The sequence below is a fragment of the Aquarana catesbeiana genome, linkage group LG01 (genome assembly GCF_042186555.1).
Source record: "Aquarana catesbeiana isolate 2022-GZ linkage group LG01, ASM4218655v1, whole genome shotgun sequence".
Taxonomy (NCBI): Eukaryota; Metazoa; Chordata; class Amphibia; order Anura; family Ranidae; genus Aquarana; species Aquarana catesbeiana.
Genome location: NC_133324.1, coordinates 663,779,609 through 663,800,965, shown reverse-complemented (window position 1 = coordinate 663,800,965; position 21,357 = coordinate 663,779,609). Strand labels below are relative to the sequence as shown.

The 21,357-nt window shown below is 40.5% G+C and overlaps 1 protein-coding gene across 5 annotated transcripts in view; it reads right to left on the bottom strand.

Annotated features, from left to right (window-relative positions):
* The window catches only part of NPNT (nephronectin), a 171,791-nt gene that overhangs the window by 60,907 nt on the left and 89,527 nt on the right, over window positions 1–21,357 (bottom strand). For all 5 annotated transcript variants that reach the window (XM_073601908.1, XM_073601935.1, XM_073601925.1 and 2 more), the window contains one exon: window positions 8,720–8,812. In XM_073601908.1, coding sequence (XP_073458009.1) covers window positions 8,720–8,812 — 93 coding nt within the window. The remainder of the gene's footprint in view (window positions 1–8,719; window positions 8,813–21,357) is intronic.

Here is a 21,357-nt window from a genome sequence, read left to right as displayed (position 1 = left end):
GACATTATTATGAGAATTGGCACAGAGAACAAATATAGCACTGATCATTGTGTTATTTGATAACTACTAATAGGTTACCTTTACCAGGTAGGACTTTCAGGGAGGGACACAAATTAAGAACTACCACAAATTAAATACCACAGAGCTGACAGGTTCCATTTAATAACCATTTACCATTCTATAAAAAATAAAAATATTTGTCTTCTGATACACTTGTATGCAAAGCCAAAATATTTATTTTTAGTTTTGGATAGAGAAGGAAAAAAATGAAAACCCCTGCCAGCATATTTGTTGCTGCCTGTGATTGTTGGGTAGATTTCCCATCACTTCTTGTCCACAACAGGAAGTAAGAGAACCTTACCCTAACCTTCACCTAACCCCTAACACTTACCAATTCAAATCCATACTTACCTTCTCATCAATGATAGTAGAAGGTCATCCCACACTGGGAGCCGTTTGTTAAATTGTTAAATTGTTAAATTAGAAAAAAACAATGCACATCTTTTTGCAGGTAAAAAAAATGTGCATTATTATTTTATTAGGAGCCTGTAAAGCATTACATTCCGCGATCAGCAGATTGCAAGTGCAATCGCAGGCCCCTGCAGACTGTTAGTGTAGTTGTCTGCCAGTTTCTGAATGACCAGAAGCTTCCATGATCTACTTAGAGTGCTCATCAGCACTCTGGTAGTTCATCAAGAGCTACAAGCCATTTTTTAAATTGGGACTTCCGATGCGAGGAGAAGATCCCTGGCCCACTGTCACAATGGGGGCTGGGGGGGGGGGGGGGGAGTATTGCGGAGGCTGCTTGTTTAGTAACACGTTACACCCTGAATATGGGTATAACATATAACATGTTATGCAAGCTGAACTTATCCTTTAAAGTGTTTACCGCAAACATAAGGTGCAGGCACCTTTTTTGTTTGCCTGTCAATATCTGCATGTTTCTTCAAGTCAAAGGCAAGCAGTATCCTCTCTTGTCTAAAGCTGGCCATACACTAGTAGATTTTTGAACAAACATTCTAACAAACATCCATATGAAAAATTTTCATCACATTTAATACTTTGACAAATGTCATTTGAAAATACTTCAAAAATTTTATAACATTCAATTTTGGAATGAATATATTTTCCCAAATAAAAACCACATTCACTGTTAGAAATTTGTTTATTCAATAAAACATTTCCATCTTGCTCCTTCAGATATTCTCAGCACTGCAGTCAAAAATGAACGTCATTAGAAAATCAAACAAACATTCTTAAAATAAAAAGTTACTTAAAATAAAAGTTACTTAACTTAAATTCTACTAGTGTATGGTCAGCCTAAACCCCCCCCCCCTGTCATTTACGGTAATTGTCAAAAAAAAAAAAAAAAAAAGCTTTTGTGGCCAGCAGAGGTTCTCATATTTGGTATAGGAAACACAGAGGTAGGGCAAAACAGTGGGAGGGTGTGTGTCAAAGAAGAGTCAAAGCCAAGAATCCAGGGTCCTCTCAAGGCAAAAAGTAACCAATCCAAAAGGCATGTACAAGTTAGGCTACTTTCAGATTGGGGCATTGTGGGCGTGGCGCTATATTTAGCGCCGCTTTACCGTCGTTTTAGCGGCGCTATTCGTCCGCTAGCGGGGCGGTTTTAACCACCGCTAGTGCCCGACAAAAAAGGGTTAAAACCACCCACATAGCGCCACTGCAGCGGTGCTATGCCGGCAGTTTAGCGGCGCTGCCCCATTGTTTTCAATGGGAAGGGGCGCTTTAGGAGTGGTGAATACACCGCTCCTACAGCTATGCAAAGATATGGCTTGCAGGACTTTTTGTACCGTCCTGCAAGCACACCGCTCCAGTGTTAAAGCCCTTGGGCTTCCACACTGGAGACACAGGAGAGAGACTTTACAGGCGCTATTTTTAGCGCTGTAGCGCCTGTAAAGTGCCTCAGTGTGAAAGTAGCCTTATCTCTACAATTTTGGGTAAAACACATTACAGTGGGTAGAATTGAGGTGGGCTTTGTGATGTTTACACTGCTTGCTGTATACATCTTTTACTTTTGGATTCACTGCATTGCAGTTGCTCCTCCTGTGCATATACCAATAATATTTGCTTTGGTGAACATGACAAGTTCATGTCAACTACCTTACTTGGCACACCATTCAAACCAATGACTGATTACAGTAAAAATGTTCTTTTAACACGGTGACAAAATAGTTTGTCCTTCAAGATAAGTAAATTCTATTTGCCTCTTGCGCAGTATTAAGGGACTAAAAACTTTTGAACTCTTTGCACTGACCAGATATTGATCATCCTAATTACTATAAATTTGAAAGAAGCACATTAATTATTACACCTATAATTGTGTGCAGAAAATTGGAAAGCATTATCAATTAGGGGAACCACAGAATCATACTACTCTATGATAAAATATTCAACATTTACTTAAAAATGTACTGTCAAAGGACTTAAAGTATCCCTTAAAAGTAAAGTTTAGATAGTTTTGGATAGGGTGGATAAGCATTAGACCCCCTTTTAGGGGATGTTGCTTTATTCTACATGCCCTGGGTGGACATAAACCAAGTTGGGTTGTACTTAGTTGCTGTTTACTTGTTCATGGAATAAAAAAGTCTTCTACAAATGTAACATTTGATGATGTGGAAAATGACATTAGATACCCCAGCAAAAAAAAAAAGAAATTACAAATTAATTACAAATCAAATAAGGGGCAACAGCCCCTTTGCATCACATCTGCTCTCGAGGAATGAGAGTAAGTGGTACATTGGATTAAAATAACAGCAGGGAAACTATACATCATGGATTGAAATTTTGCTTTAGAAAGAAAAAGCACCAAAAACAGAAAAACTACCAAACATAACAAAACATAACATCTGTTCTTGTATATTTGAGAATTTACTTATCTTGCCAAGAACATAGTTTTCAATTTATCAACCCATCAACAAAAGATCATTGAAAACATTTGCAAAATACAAGACATGTATTACAAACTAGATGGCTACTAACAGAATGACTTATACCGAAAGAACAGCATGGTTTTATCAACAATTCCTGCATCTTAGATACATAATATATTAAAAAAGTATAGTCAAAGCACTTTTGGCTATGCCTCACAGGAGTGCAGTTCATTCTGTACGCCTGTGACCCGATTGATCTGTTAGCAGGCTGAAGCCCATTGTCGGCTTATGTGGCAGGTGATTACGCACATTTCTGTTGTGTGAAACGCATCTACCTTAACCACTGCTGGTGTCCTCTGGTGTCATTTTGCATATCTTAATATTCCAATAAACTTTATTTGGAGCCCATGTGAGGTGCAGCCATTTCTTATCTTGACTCCAGTGAGCACTACAGGGGAGAGCAGAGAGCTACTGACAGTCACGGCTCGCTGCTCATAGTGGAGGAGAGCTCTGAGCGATCAGCAGTGTTTGATCGCTCAGTTCTCACTACAGAGCTGGCAGGTGACAGGTGCAGTATTGGATGATGCTGTATCCACATAGGTGAGTATAATGTTTGTTTGTTTTTTCTTTCAAAGCCATACTTCTCTTTTAATGATGACATTACCCAAGTGTCCATGTAATATGTCCAATTATTTTACCCATTAATGGTAACAGTTTAATCCGCCAAATAATTTGTCATTTTGTTTAGCCTGTCTTATGATTCACAAGCACAGCCAGGCAGGTGACAACCTTATTTTTTGATTTGCAGCTTCCCATGTCAACTTATCACCTCTGGTCTACTCCCTGGACAAAACAGTTTTATCACATAAATAATTAAATGGTCTAATAAATAGGTGCGTGGCACAGAAAGTAGAGAAGCTGAATGAGTAAATACTGGAGTCTTCCTGGTTATACAGTGCAGCAGGTGTACATGATTCATAAGAGTGTCTAAACAAAATCACAAAATGTTATCAAGGAAAACAGCTCACACATATGGATTACAAGCAGTGAATTTAGCTCCTAGCCTAGATATTTACTTGCTAATGCAAAGCATTTATTAACTGTAAGTCGAAGAATAATCTCTGCAGTACATTGCTTTTCAGCAACATATACAATATATACAATATAAATGCTTTTAGCTGCATATACACACTCAGTATACACTATACACCACTTAAAAAAGTCTGTTTATGCAAACACTGAAGCATATTTGCTACTTAAACCAGAGGGCATGGATAAATTTCAGTGGTACAATGGTGAGAGGGATATTTTCTTAAATTAGGCCCCTACCTACCAAATGATCACCATATATTAGTGTTTGCACTCCTTTATGAACACAGTCTACCTGGTTTTCAGTGGTGATCCGCAAAAGGCTAATGCACTAAAAGTTGCAAATGGTTCTAGATGTGTGTACATTGTTTTTAGGCTGGAAAAATATGTCTGTTTTAAAAATACCACTACTATAATGTATAATACCTCTGCATGTTGAGGTTAATTTCATAATGTAACTGAAAGATTTTTCGCCAGTTTCACTAACCATCTGAGTATGATCTTTGATCATTCAAAATGAATTTAAGTTGATTTGTACTTTAAATTAGGCTAAACAGTGACCTGGAAATGACTAGATCATTTGTGTGATCACAAGCCAACGGTATTCTGAAAAACAGATCAATGTACTTAGCTTAACTTATTAATGAAGCGTGTTAGTTGTTCAAAATTCAAGATAAAAAAAATTTTTTACAACACTATCCGATTCCTTTGTTTTTTTTTTTTTTTTTCTGTAATTATGGTAGCCGCTGTATACCATTTTTTTAAATTGTTCCATCACAAATACTCAGACCATCAGGTAATGACTTTTTCAAGTCATTCCACATATATATCTACCACATCTACTCTTTAAATAAATAGTTTCCAGGTCTCAAGGAAATCCAGCTAAAAATTCTTACAGCATCTCACAAAAGTAAGTACACCCCCCTTATTTTTTAAAACTATTTTATTATATCTTTTTATGTGACAACACTGAAGAAATGGCACTTTGATACAATGTAAAGTAGTGAGTGTACAGCTTGTATAACAGTGTAAATTTGGTGTCCCCTCAAAATAACTCAACACACAGCCATCTAAACCGCTGGCAACAAAAGTGAACACACCCCTAAGTAAAAATGTCCAAATTGGGCCCAAAGTGTCAATATTTTGTGTGGCCACCATTATTTTCCAGCACTGCCTTAACCCTCTTGGGCATGGAGTTCATCAGAGCTTCACAGGTTGCCACTGGAGTCCTCTTCCACTCCTCCATGACGACATCACAGAGCTGGTGGATGTTAGAGGTCTTGCGCACCTCACCTTCTGTTTGAGGATGCCCCACAGATCCTCAATAGGATTTAGGTCTGGAGACATGCTTGGCCAGTCCATCACCTTTACCCTCAGCTTCTTTAGCAAGGCAGTGGTCATCTTGGAGGTCTGTTTGGGGATGTTATGTTGGAATACTGCTCTGCAGCCCAGTCTCCAAAGGGAGGGGATCATGCTCTGCTTCAGTATGCCACAGTACATGTTGGCATTCATGGATCCCTCAATTAACTGTAGCTCCCCAGTGCCGGCAACTCTCATGCAGCCCCAGACCATGACACTCCCACCATCATGCTTCACTGTAGGCAAGACACACTTGTCTTTGTACCCCTCACTTGGCTGCCGCCACACACGCTTGACACCATCTGAATTAAACAAGTTTATCTTGGTCTCATCAGACCACAGGACATGGTTCCAGTAATCCATGTCCTTAGTATGCTTGTCTTCAGCAAACTGTTTGCAGACTCTCTTGTGTATCATCTTTAGAAGAAGCTTCCTTCTGGGACGACAGCCATGCAGACCAATTTGATGCAGTGTGCGGCGTATGTTCTGAGCACTGACAGTCTGACCCTCCACCCCTTCAACCTCTGCAGCAATGCTGGCAGCACTCATACGTCTATTTCCCAAAGACAGCCTCTGGATATGATGCTGAGCACGTGCACTCAACTTCTTTGGTCGGCCATGGCGAGGCCTGTTCTGAGTGGAACCTGTCCTGGTAAACCGCTGTACGGTCTTGGCCACCGTGCTGCAGTTTCAGGGTCTTGGCAATATTCTTATAGCCTAGGCCATCTTTATGAAGAGCAACAAGTCTTTTTTCAGATCCTCAGATAGTTCTTTGCCGTGAGGTGCCATGTTGAACTTCCAGTGACCAGTATGAGAGAGTGAGAGCGATAAAACCAAAGTTAACACACCTGCTCCCTAATCACACCTGAGACCTTGTAACACTAATGAGTCACATGACACTGGGGAGAAAAAATGGCTAATTTGGCCCAATTTGGACATTTTTACTTAGGGGTGTACTCACTTTTGTTGCCAGCGGTTTAAACATTAATGGCTGTGTGTTGAGTTATTTTGAGGGGACAGCAAATTTACACTGTTATACAAGCTGTACACTCACTACTTTACATTGTAGCAAAGTATCATTTCTTCAGTGTTGTCGCATGAAAAGATATAATAAAATATTTACAAAAATGTGAGGGGTGTACTCACTTTTGTGAGATACTGTATGTCCACAGCTTACTGTACATTAGCAAGATTAGTAGATTGTAGAGAGTTTTAAATAAAAATTCTCAGTTCAAATAATGATAATGGACAGAAAAGAAACATAGACAGTGACTCCTTACATTGGAGGTCAGTGTAGAAGTGACCTCTACACTGGGGATCAGGGTAGAAGTGACCCCTTACACTGGTGGTCAGTGTAGGCAGGAGATCAGTCTGCCACTAATCGCATCAAGGAACACTTACCAACCTCCGAGGGGACTCTAGGGTTCCACGTAAGGCTGGTTACGAAAGTTTTCCTTTAAGCTAAATATGCAACCCTGGCTTATCTCTGTATAATCAGTCTAGAACAGGTCATTTCCAAAACTTTCCAGCCTACCCCAATACCATCTTTGATTACCAGCACTGACCTGATTAACCCTTTCATGACTAAGCCTATTTTTGAAATTTGGTGTTTACAAGTTAAAATCCGTATTTTTTGCTAGAAAATTACTTTGAACCCCCAAACATTATGTATATTTTTTTAGCAGAGAATCTAGAGAATAAAATGGAGATTGTTGCAATGTTTTATATCACACGGTATTTGTGCAGCGGTGTTTTAAACGCAAATTTTTGGAAAAGGGACACTTTCATGAATTTTAAAAAATCCAAACAGTAAAGTTACCCCAATTTTTTTGTATAATGTGAAAGATGATGTTACGCCGAGTAAATAGATACCAAACATGTCACGCTTTATAATTGCACACACTCGTGGAATGGCGACAAACTACGGTACCTAAGAATTTCCATATGCGACGCTTTAAATTTTTTTTACGGTTACCAGGTTAGAGTTACAGTGGAGGTCTAGTGCTAGAGTTATTGCTCTCGCTCAGACGATCGTGGCGATATGTCACATGTGTGATTTGAACACCGTTTACATATGCGGGGAGACTTCCATATGCGTTTTCTTCGCTGTGCGAGCTTGCGGGGACGGGGGCGCTTTAAAACATTTTTTTTTCTTATTTATTTTTTTATTTCTTTTTAAATTCATAAATTGTGTTTAAAAAAAAAATGTTTTGATGACTTTTATTGCTGTCACAAGGAATGTAAACATCCCTTGTGACAGTAATAGGTGGTGACAGGTACTCTTTATGGAGAGATCGGGGGTCTAAAAGACCCCCCATCCCTCCTTTACACTTCAAAGCATTCAGATCGCCGAAAACGGCGATTCTGAATACTGTGTACTTTTTAAAAACCGGCGCCATTGGCACCTGAGTAAACGGGAAGTGACGTCATGACGTCGCTTCCGCGTTTACAATTTGAAGGCTGGAACAAAGCCGCCCACAGCTTCGTTCCAGCCTGCCCAGAGCCGCCGGAGGCATCGGATTGGTCACCGAGCCTCCAGATCGGCCGGGATGCCCGGTAAGAGCGGCGGGAGGGGGGGACGTCCCGCCCCGCTGCTCCGGTATAACAGCCGAGCGGCTTTTAGCCGCATCGGTTGTTATACACGGATAGCCAATTGCCGGCTCTAAACAGCGGTAGGGCATCATCCCGGTATAACCCCCGAAAGCCGAGTACGCATATCTGCGTACGGTCGGCGGGAAGGGGTTAAACCATTCTCTATCCATGCACTGTCAAACTGTGGAAGGAGTTGTTTGGGTTTTATCACCAACTATGGGTATACATATTTATGAGCAGAAAAGCTATCTGTCCCATTTCAAGTCAAGACAAATCTTATTGTCATTCCACTACATGTGAGGACATACAATAGAACAAAATGTTGTGTCTTGCAGGACCACAGGGCTACATACTAATTAAAAATAATTATAAATATACTAAAATAAAAATAAATCTACTGGACTTTAAACAGTTGTATGTATGAGTGCCATTCCAGATAAGAATTATTTGATTTGGTTTAAGTATCATCTTTACAATTTTATATATTCTATAGGTCTATATTATATAGGTTCTGTTTATTCCTTTCTGTCCCATCTATTGGACCTCACACAGTTTTGAGTAAGTACTATCACTATTCCAGATAAAAATTATACTTTTTTTTTAAGTATCAGCTTTATAATTTTATATATTTCTAAAGATTCTGTTTATTGCTTTGATTTTAGAATGTTTGGTTCACAATCAGTTACTGCATCAACTATGTTTCTTTAAGAACACATCAACATGTAAAAGGCACATTTATATCTTAGTAAAATCACAATGCAAAGAGTCAATCAAAATGTATACAGTACCTTGATTGCAGGTCTTTCCGGTGTAACCAGCATGACATTTGCATTTATTGGGACCTACACAGTCTCCATGTTTACATGGTGGCTGACAAACCGCTACAGAAAGAAGATATGTACAAATTAAATCAGAGTTAAAATACTTGACAAAAAATATAATCTACATTGTTAGCTAAAACAAGACAAATATAAATATGATTTTGAAATCCAGACTTGCTCTTGCCTAGCACTGGATTCTGTTTCTTCATACAGAGTTTTTCAGCTTAATGTAAAACCACTTGTAAATTGTTGAGACTATACTAAGTGAAATGTTTTGATTTTCCTGGAATATTTAGGTGTTACTGGTTAATATTCTCATAGCTTTATTTTTAGGATTGACAAAAATTAAGCACAAATTGCTCTCCAAAGTGCCTGGAACACAACACAAATAAAATCAAAACAGCTAAAACTGGAGAGATAGTAATGGCCGTGTACACACCATTTTACGCATGTTAATGGTACTATGTGCAGCATATGTTGCAGTGCACTGACATTAATTTCCAGTTGCACCTCAATATACATTCCAGTACCAAATAATTGCTCCTGTCCCTCAGTGCACTGCAACACAAGATAAAGGATGTATGCATATTTTTGCAGTATGCTGGGAAAAATTAAACAGAAATATTTTTCATCCCATTGATATTTGTTAAAGGGTTATTTGTACAATTTTCTTTTTCTTTTGGATGATTTGAATTTTAGTTTTTGAATATTATTTTAAATAAGAGAGCATTTATACCTACATTCCCCTTTTCCCAGGACTTCCTTTATTATTCATGCTTAAACAAATGGATCGTAAAAACATTTGTGTTGATGCTGTATCACAAATTATTTCTACTTCATGTTCTTTATAACTTATTCACTACGCAGAAGCTGTACAGTACTTCAAGCCAGACATAAAGCATTGTTGAATCCATAGATGTTAAAAACCTGAAATAAGTTTTTTCTCATTGTTTTCAGCAATAAAACAGAAGATAACCCCTGGATATTCCCATAGTAATAACTAGGGCATGGGTATGTTTATTGTTCCTTATTTTAGAGACCATTCAGCTATTCGTATGTGCTCTCCTACAGGGTCTAACCATGCAAACTTAAGCAGAAGCAATAGAAGCAATGTTTACCTTGAATACCATGGAAATAATGGCTGTATTATGTACCATGGCCTATCACAACACAGTACTTTGAGATATACTTCACATTTTAATGGAAATGCAGTAGAAAGATTAATTGTTTAATCATCGTTGGGCAGACACCGCCTTAAGAATGATAAATGGGGAGATGTCTACCTTGGTAATTGCTTCATCACTTGGCTCATGTAATTTAATAAAATATTATTCTTAAATGTGGTAATTTTTCACCAATCTGATTTTCACCTAAATCAGACCAGTACAGGTCAACATGAATAGAAGTTTGTGCATTCAAAATGGTAAAGGAACCTGAATTTTGAGTACTGCAGTGATCTGTGATAGATGGTGCCAGACCTGGACTGGGACAAAAAGTATACCCGGGCATTTTAGGCTGAGCAGACAATTTTTCCAGGAACCAGGGGGCTGGGGGCAGGGCATTCACGAGGGCTCTGCACTGTAATGTAAAGGAGCACTGTGATATAAAGGGGGGTGCACTGTAATGATTACAGTATCCCTTTACAGTGCAGTCCCCTTTATATCACAGTGCCCCTAGAAATGACTGCCCCCCATCACAGTGACTCTTGGAGTCATGCCCCCTTTTTTTCTCTATAATCAAAGTGCCCAGTTTTACTCTCTGCTTCCCCTTCACCGTCCTACCTTTGGCAGGGCAGCGGCAGGATTCAGCCTGTGTGTCCTCTCCAGGGTCTTCCACCTCAATGACGAGGTCATTTTATCAGCAGGGCAGAGGGCGGTAGGAGCTGCAGATTTGGATCATATTAACAAACGGGTGATTACCCACTTGTTGCTATGGAAAGGTCCCCACTCTCTGTATAGATCTCCAGCTCTCTGTGTAGATCTCCAGGGAGAGCAGAGAGAGAAGATACAGGTATGGCCGTATAGTGGGTGATTACCCACTTGTTGCTATGGAAAGGTCCCCACTCTCTGTATAGATCTCCAGCTCTCTGTGTAGATCTCCAGGGAGAGCAGAGAGAGAAGATACAGGTATGGCCGTATAGCGGGAGGTGGGCAGCGACTGCGGTTTGTGTTAGCTCTGTCTGAACCATGGTTACAACTTACCTCCTGCTGTGTGGCCTGGGCATCAACAAGCCACGGACTAGTATCGGTCCATGGCCCGGAGTTGGGGACCCCTGCATTAGCCAGCTCTTGTTAGGACATGTGGCCTGGTGTGCACTATGGCAGGGCAGGCCTGGATGACACCACTGCAAGGTAATGGGGGAGAGTGTGGATCGCCAGAACATCATGCACCCCTTTATCTCCTTAAAGCTTCTTTATTAGTCACATAATTACAGAAGCAACATTTCAGAGTTCTTAGTTCAGCCACTTTATCAGGCAACAGTAAAATTCCCACTGTCACTGTTGTCTGAGGAAGGAGTTAAATTAATAGGTCCAAAATGTTGCTACTGTATTTATGTGACTAATACAATTTTTTTTTTAAAGCAAAGCACATGATGTGCTGGTGATCTACACTCTCTTCCAGTACAAGACTGAATCTGCCATGACTGTGTTGTAACAATCTATTATGACATATCATAAAATTGTTTGTGCCAAAAACATACATTTCTGTATAAAGGTGTCAAAATCACTTAAAAATAATGAAAATCCTTCTAAAAAAATGTGATTGCCTGAACAACTCTGGATTTTCTATAAGGTGTTTTTAAAGTAGTTTTTTCCTAATTAAAACTGTTTTTAAAAAAAAATTTTGAAGGATACATTTTCTTTTAAAACCATGTGCCCACATCAACGTGCAAGACTAGGGTTGTTCTCTACTGTATTCCCATGTAAGTAAACTATCATTATAGCTCAAAGTAAACATTATTTGTTCTGTTAACAGAACTCAATTTCAACTTTCCTGACTTTGCAGAAGAGTATTCAGCTACTATACTGGTGCATATGCTATATGGAGTGTAATCTTCCAGAATAGCACATACATGCTGAGAAGCTATTGGCATTTAGAAGTGCTCCCTAAAGGCTTATATTTGAGTGTGAAAAGTGCAACAGCACAAGTTTGTATAAATAAGTTACATTTTTTTCTATATTTTTTATTCCTCATATTTAGAAGCAAATAAGGCACAAAGCTGTGATTACACATATAAAAAATAATTTAAAAAATTGTTTCTAAGACTGGTGTTTTAAAATGCAGTGCGCCTTTTGAAAATGATCCATCAGAGTTTCAGGTAAAGAATCAGAATGATGATCATGGTCATGATCTTAATTTTATACCCCACTGAGGGCCAATTCACACCAGTGTATTTTAGCGCAGCTGTAAAATCCAGATCAACAGAAGGACGTCCAAAAGACAATAATTTCCAGTGTGTCCTATTCACAGCATAACGTTGCATTGCGTTGCGCTAAAATGCAAACAAACATCATAATGTATGTCAATGGATGTCAGCACGTGTTAAAATGTGACTAAAATGGATGGAAATGTACAGGTCAGTGTGAATTTGCCCTTACATAGCCCACCTTGTTGTTACAACTGCTTTGTGAACAGATCAGTATTCCCCACCCAAATGTGCAACAACAGATAATTGGTGACTGTAGAAAAAAAAAAGTGGGTCCTGAAGCGCCTCTTTATTTGTCACCCACCTGCTAAATAGACAATGAGGGCCAATTCACACTGACTTGCAATAAAATGAATGTACAGTGCATCCGGAAAGTATACAGCGCTTCACTTTTTCCACGTTTTGTTATGTTACAGTCTTATTCCAAAATGGAATAAATTCATTATTTTCCTCAAAGTTCTACAAACAATACCCCATAATGGCAAAGTGAAAGAAGTTTGTTTGAAATCTTTGCAAATTTATTAAAAATAAAAAACAAAAAAAAATCACAAGTACATAAGTATTCACAGCCTTTGCCATGACACTCAAAATTGAGCTCAGCTGCATCCTGTTTCCACTGATCATCCTGGAGATGTTTCTAAAACTTGATTGGAGTCCACCTGTGGTAAATTCAGTTGATTGGCCATGATTTGGAAAGGCACACATCTGTCTATATAAGGTCCCACAGTAAACAGACCATGTCAGAGCACAAACCAAGCCAAGAAGTCCAAGGAATTGTCTGTAGACATCCAAGACAGGATTGTATTGAGGCACAGATCTGGGTAAGGGTACAAAAACAGTTCTGGAGCATTGAAGAGCCCACTGAGCACAGTGGTCTCCATCATCCATAAATGGAAGAAGTTTGGAACCGCCAGGACTCCCCCTAGTGCGGGCCACCCGGACAAACTGAGCGATCGATGGAGAAGGGCCTTAGTCAGGGAGGTGACCAAGAACCCAATGCTCACTCTGACATAGCTCCAGCATTTCTCTGTGGAGAGAGGAGAACCTTCCAGAACAACCAACTCTGCAGCACTTTACAAATCAGGTCTGTATGGTAGAGTGGCCAGACAGAAGCCACTCCTCAGTAAAAGGCACAAATGACAGCCCGCCTAGAGTTTACAAAAGGCACCTGAAGGACTCTCAGACCATGAGAAACAAAATCCTCTGGTCTGATGAAACAAAGATTGAACTCTTTGGCCTGAATGGCAAGCGCCATGTCTTGAGGAAACCAGGCACGCTCATCACCTGGCCAATACCATCCCTACAGTGAACCATGGTGGTGGCAGCATCATGTTGTGGGGATGTCTTTCAGCAGCAGGAACTGGGAGACTAGTCAGGATCGAGGGAAAGATAAATGCAGCAATGTACAGAGACATCCTTGATGAAAACTTGCTCCAGAGTGCTCTGGACCTCAGACTGGGGCGAAGGTTCATCTTCCAACAGGACAACGACCCTAAGCACACAGAAAAGATAACAAAGGAGTGGCTATGGGACAACTCTGTGAATGTCCTTGAGTGGCCAAGCCAGAGTCCAAACTTGAACCCAATTTAACATCTCTGGAGAGATCTGAAAATGGCTGTGCACCGACACTCCCCATTCAACCTGATGAAGCTTGAGAGGTCCTGCAAATAAGAATAGGAGAAACTGCCCAAAAATAGTTGTGCCAAGCTTGTAGCATCATACTTAAAAAAGACTTCAGGCTGTAATTGGTGCCAACGGTGCTTCAACAAAGTATTGAGCAAAGGCTGTGAATTCCTTATGTACATGTGATTTTTTTTGTTTTTTATTTTTAATACATTTGCAAAGATTTCAAACAAACTTTTTCACATTGTCATTATGGGGTATTGTTTGTATAATATTAAAGCAAATAATGAATTTAATCAATTTTGGAAAAAGGCTGTAACATAACAAAATGTGGAAAAAGTGAAGCGATGTAAATAGTTTCCGGATGCACTGTACATTTCCATCCGATTTAATGCGCGCTGATGTCCTTTGACACACATTTTGCATTTTAGCATAACGCAACATTATGGTGTGAATAGAATAGATGAAAATTATTGTTTTTCAGGTGTCCTTCCGTTGATCTGCGTTTTACAGCTGCGCTAAAACGCACTGGTGTGAATTGGCCCTAAAGGAACAAAAGCAGACTACTGCTCATCCCTGGGCTCCCCTTGTCCTGTCTGTGTTCCCAGAGTCAGACCCAGAATGCTATTCAATGTGATACAACCTGATTGGCTCACAGTGCTGGCCACACCCTCTCTCAGACTAGGTCGTAGTATGCAGAAGCTAATAGAAAGTTAAAACACATTTCAGATAACTAAGTGTTGGTAGCATTTTTAAATATATTTTTATGCATTTCAGAGAATACAGAACTGTATTAAAAAGATGAGATTACAAACCACAAGATTAATAAAAAAGGCCAGTTTAAGTCTTATTATTTGTTATAACATCCAGTAAAGGAGTGAAGGTATCATCTCTCCAGTCTGCTGACTGGAAAGTGAAAGGGCACCACAGACTGATGAGGTTGAGGAGTTGATTTACTAAAGGCAGACTATGGACTTTGCAAAGTGCAGTCGCACTTTGGAAATGCAGTTGCTCCAGAGCTTAGTAAATGAGCAGAAGCTCTGCCTACTTCCATCATCCAATCACGTACAAGCAAAAATGCTGTTTTTTTAAATTTTCCTTGCAGGTGATTGGGTATTCTTTGCAAAGTGAAGCAATACCTCATTTACGAAGCTCTGGAGCAACTGCACTTGCAGAGGTCAACTGCAATCTTTTTGCCTTTAGTAAATCAACCCCTATGTCTCCACTCATTCTGCTCTATCTTCCTATCTGCATGTTTCTTTCCAATACATTTGCCTGCAACACACCTGATTGGCTCCCAGTCCTGCACCATTTCTCCCAGTCTGAGTGCTTCTGTACAGGGCATTGCAAAAGACATTTTTTTAATACAATGAATGTTTTATGAAAGCATACATAGCAACATTACTTGGGTTGATTTACTTGTGGAGTAGAGCATGTTTGCTTTCAAAGTAAATTTTCACTTGAGTTAAAACACAGTGCAAAGAATACCCAATCACATGCATGCAAAGAAAAAAAAAACAAACAAAAAAAAAACAAAAACAAACACATTTTCACTGCCACATGATTGGATGATTAGATTTCACCTTATTCACTAAACGAAAGCTGGCCACAAAGGGCCAGTGGGCTGAACAAAAAGGGCAAATTCCTCCACTAACACAACTGAGGTGGATGGATGTATCCTACCTGCTGAGACGCTGTATTCTCACCGCGAGGCTCTCCACTGCCAAAACATACTGATGGCTTCAGCCGATGATAGGGAAAAAAATCGATAGATCGAGGATCAAAATTTGGCAGGCCCCTGCTGAAGCAGCCACATTTTGATCCATCTACGGCCAGCTTAATTGAGTTTTCTCTGTGCAAGCATCATCCAAAGATGTGCAAGCAAAAATCTATTTTTTTAAGACTTTCTTTGCACATCACTCTTTTTGACCTCATTGACTAAGACAAGTGAAAATTCACTTTAAAAGTGTACAAGCTCTACTCTCCTTTAGTATATTAGGGTCAACGTGTCTTCTTTTCATATACAGTATATACCTGGCTCAAGTTCAACTTTAAAACTAGCAATTCCTTTCAAATCCTTGTGTAATATATCTTTGATAAATAACTGAATAATAATTCAGCTTGAATAAACACTCTGCAGTTCATAATGCCATACTGGGAGATAAGCAGCCACAATGATGAAAATATAAACTAGTGAAAATGAAGTAATGTAACAGACATGAAGTCTACCGAGCCTGATATGCCAGCTTTTGATGTTGCCTCCTACCACTTTTTTTGTACTTTCGGAGTAATGAGAAAAAGTTTTGTACCAACACAATTGCAATTAACAAGAAAGGTGTGTGCAAATATATTTCATTATTGTATGTTTTTTTAACATTTAACAAACATAACAAAGATTAGGTAGTGCATTTTAACTGCACAAGCTTAGTAGCAGCAGTATCTATACAGAGGGCACCTGTATAGAGTCTGATAGCTTTACAGAAAGGCAGTTGAAGAAAATCTTTAACACAACGTTAAAAGTTTTTTTTTATATCGTATTTATTTATTTTGAAAAACAATATACAAGACAAGGTATAGACCATGGACAGGAAACACAGGGTGTTAAGTATAACAAAGTTATGTTCTTGAACAAGGCATAAGAAAGGTCTCAATGTAAGGTTGTATTGTTTAGAAGTTGACATTAGTCTAAGAAAAGAAAATCACTCGATTCCCCCATCAACACAATCAGTTGATTTCTCCCGCACTGCTATTGTTCAACTGTCGGGATGGGGGGGTTGTGGGGTTTGTGGAGAGTCTTCCTGGCTAGCAGAACACAATGAATACTGCTAGGGGCTATAGCCGCAGGCAGTAATCTCATGCTAAAAATCCAAAACGCTGGATGGACTTGGGTACAAACAGCCTGCCCAGGGATGGATTGAGATTTGATCCATCATTGGCTGGCTTTAGATTCCAATATTCAATATATCCATTATATCATCTATTATATCCACAGAGGAAAAGGAAGAGAGACATATATTCCTCCCTCCCCTTTGTGATGAATGAAGCCAGACGCAAATGAGGATTTTGTCACTTCTGGGTTCAGTGCTGTTTCCCTGGATGGTACTGGCCAGAGAAGCTGCTGATTAAGCCGATCTTGATAATAGTTGGTCATCTCTTGTGATAGCAATAAAGTTGAATAAAAAAGTGTTAAAAGTGTGGAAAAAATTAAAGCACCCCCTCATTCCCTGGTGCTCACGCACAAATGCAAATGTGCACATAGGTCCTGCATGCATATGTAAACTGTAATTTCACCACAAATGTGAGGTATCATCGTAAATGTTAGAGTGAGAGCAATAATTCTAGTGCCAGAGCTCAAGTTTATCTCTAATCTGGTAACCTGTAAAGGCTTTTAATGCATCACATATGGAAAATTTTAGGTATCGTAGTTTGTTGCCAACTTACAAGCGTGCAAAAATGTTAAATCTTGACATATTTGGCAACTATTTACTCAGTGCAACATCATATTTTATATTGTACTAAAAAAGGGGTATTATACTGTGTTTGAGTGCACTGAAATGCATTAAAGTGTATTTTATTAATGAGAATTCGCATTTTGATAAACGGATGCACAAATATCGTGTGACATAAGAAAATTACAACAACCACCATTTTATCCTTCAGAATGTCTACTTTCGGAAACTAAATAATGTTGGGGGGAGGTTCTATGCAATCTTCCAGAAAAAAATGCTAATCTTATCATGTATGTGAAAATGTCAAATATGTATCCATCTAGAAGAATGGACTGACAGCTGACTCAGCCTCTTAGTAGGCACTGAGAGCCTGAGCCAGCCACTACCTTCCCCTCCACAGCTCAGCGCTCCAGTGATCGCCGGCATGGCAAAGAGGAGAACTGCTGACTGACCGTCACCAGCTCTCTGCCTGTGATCAACAGTGTTTGATCGATAAGCTCTCAGTCTTATGCCGTGTACACACGATCGGAAATGCCGCCAGCAAAAGACTGGTGTGAGCTTTTGGTCAGAAAATGCGACCCTGTTTATGCCCCCTCGGACTTTTGCTGGCGGAATTCCAGCCAGAAAAAGACTGGGAGCATGTTCTCTATTTTTCGGTCGGGAAAAGTTCCTATCCAAAAATGTGATCGTCTGTATGCAATTCGGACATGCAAAAAATCACGCATGCTCGGAAACAATTTGACGCATGCTCGGAAGCATTGAACTTTATTTTCTAGGCTCATCGTAGTGTTGTACATCACCACGTTCTTGACGGTCGAAAGTTCAGAGAACTTTTGTGTGACCGTGTGTATGCAAGTCAAGCTTGAGCGGAATTCCGTCCGAAAAACCATCTAAGTTTTTTCTGATGGAATTTCTGATCGTGTGTATGGGGCATTAGAGGCAGTAGCGTGAGTATGATTGGTATAGGCAAGTATGATTATTTTGTTTTTCATATTCCTGAACTTCTCTCTAAGTTTATTTCGAACATTTACTTACAGAAGATGGTGTACTGACATATATACATAATTTTAAACAGGACTTCAATGACATGTTTTTACACTTTCTATTGCAATAAACAATAGAGTAGCTTCCACTTTTTATGGCATTAGAATGGCCCCTTAAAAAAAAAAAGCAAAAATTAAATGTGCAGGGCTAATAAAAAGCAGAGCATTTTTAAAACTTGTGTACAAAACACACTGGGTGAGATTTACTAAAACTGGTGCACATAGGAAGCTGGTCTGGTTTGGAGAACATAGTGCTTCTGCAATGCTAATCCTAGACCAAAAAGGGAAAGGATAGGGGGGAAAACTAAAGCAATGTTGTAGGATATATATAATGATCACTGAATCTCAGCTTGATTTGGGGCCAAGCTGCCATAAACACACAGGAGGCTAAAAGAATGTTTTCATCAGTTTATATTTTAAAATATAGTATATTTTTATTACTTTGATTTTAGTTAAACTAACATGCAATAAGTAAGAGACTATTTTTTTCAGCCCGATCTGTGTGCTATTATAATGCAGCTTTTCAGTGTAATATGTGTAATATATATTGTGAAAGATACTGTCTTTGTTTGGAAGCAAGTTACCTTTACATTGGGAAGGGCTCAAAATGTATGTAAGTACTAACAATGAACTTCTCTTTTTTGACCCTTTATGGCCTGATAAATATAAAAAAATTAAATTGGTCTATTAACCACTTAAGCTCTGGACCATTTGGCGGCCCAAAGACCAGAGCACTTTTTGCGATTCGGCACTGCGTCGCTTTAACTGACAATTGCACAGTCATGCGACATGGCTCCCAAACAAAATTGACGTACTTTTTTCCCCACAAATAGAGCTTTCTTTTGGTGGTATTTGATCACCTCTGCGGTTTTTATTTTTTGTGCTATAAACAGAAAAATAGCGTCAATTTCGAAAAAAAACACATTATTTTTTACTTTTTGCTATAATAAATATACCCAAAAAATATATACTGGGACCCACCGATCGTTTGCAGGAGAGACAGAACAATGTAAAGAAGGCAGACCACCATTCTGTCAGAGAGGAAGAGAGAGATCTTGTGTTCCTTCTAATCAGTTACACAGATCTCTCTCTTTCAGTTAAAGTGGTTGTTAACCACTTGCCGACCGCCGCACGACTATATACGTCGGCAGAATGGCACGGGCAGGCAAAAGGACTTACATGTACGTCCTTGCCTGCCCGCGGGTGGGGGGTCCGATCGGACCCCCCCCCCGGTGCCTGCGGCGGTCGGCAAATGTCCCCCGGCGATCGGAGGTGAGGGGGAGGCCATCCATTCATGGCCCCCCCCTCGCGATCGCTCCCAGCCAATGGGATCATTTCCCTGCCTCTGTATTGTACACAGAGGCAGAGGAAATGATGTCATCTCTCCTCGGCTCGGTATTTTCCGTTCCGGGCCGAGGAGAGAAGACTGAAATGTGAGTGCACAACAGACACACACACAGTAGAACATGCCAGGCACACATTACACCCCGATCCCCCCCCCGATCGCCCCCCGATCCCCCCCCAATCACCCCCCCCCCCGTCACAAACTGACACCAGCAGGTTTTTTTTTTTTTTTTTTTTTCTGATTACTGTATTGGTGTCAGTTTGTGACAGTTAGTGTCAGGGCAGTGAGTGTTAGGCCCCCTGTAGGTCTAGGGTACCCCCCTAACCCCCCCTAATAAAGTTTTAACCCCTTGATCACCCCCCGTCACCAGTGTCGCTAAGCGATCATTTTTCTGATCGCTGTATTAGTGTCGCTGGTGATGCTAGTTAGTGAGGTAAATATTTAGGTTCGCCGTCAGCGTTTTATAGCGACAGGGACCCCCATATACTACCTAATAAATGTTTTAACCCCTTGATTGCCCCCTAGTTAACCCTTTCACCACTGATCACTGTATAACCGTTACGGGTGACGCTGGTTAGTTTGTTTATTTTTTATAGTGTCAGGGCACCCGCCGTTTATTACCGAATAAAGGTTTAGCCCCCTGATCGCCCGGCGGTGATATGCATCGCCCCAGGCAGCGTCAGATTAGCGCCAGTACCGCTAACACCCACGCACGCAGCATACGCCTCCCTTAGTGGTATAGTATCTGTACGGATCAATATCTGATCCGATCAGATCTATACTAGCGTCCCCAGCAGTTTAGGGTTCCCAAAAACACAGTGTTAGCGGGATCAGCCCAGATACCTGCTAGCACCTGCGTTTTGCCCCTCCGCCCGGCTCGGCCCAGCCCACCCAAGTGCAGTATCGATCGATCACGGTCACTTACAAAACACTAAACGCATAACTGCAGCGTTCGCAGAGTCAGGCCTGATCCCTGCGATCGCTAACAGTTTTTTTGGTAGCGTTTTGGTGAAATGGCAAGCACCAGCCCCAGGCAGCGTCAGGTTAGTGCCAGTAGCGCTAACACCCACGCACCGTACACCTCCCTTAGTGGTATAGTATCTGAACGCATCAATATCTGATCCGATCAGATCTATACTAGCGTCCCCAGCAGTTTAGGATTCCCAAAAACGCAGTGTTAGCGGGATCAGCCCAGATACCTGCTAGCACCTGCGTTTTGCCCCTCCGCCTGGCCCAGCCCAGCCCACCCAAGTGCAGTATCGATCGATCACTGTCACTTAAAAAAACACTAAACGCATAACTGCAGCGTTCGCAGAGTCAGGCCTGATCCCTGTGATCGCTAACAGTTTTTTTGGTAGCGTTTTGGTGAACTGGCAAGCACCAGCCCCAGGCAGCGTCAGGTTAGTGCCAGTAGCGCTAACACCCACGCACGCACCGTACACCTCCCTTAGTGGTATAGTATCTGAACTGATCAATATCTGATCCGATCGGATCTATACTGGCATCCCCAGCAGTTTAGGGTTCCCAAAAACGCAGTGTTAGTGGGATCAGCCCAGATACCTGCTAGCACCTGCGTTTTGTCCCTCCGCCCAGCCCACCCAAGTGCAGTATCGATCGATCACGGTCACTTACAAAACACTAAACGCATAACTGCAGCGTTCGCAGAGTCAGGCCTGATCCCTGCGATCGTTAACAGTTTTTTTGGTAGCGTTTTGGTG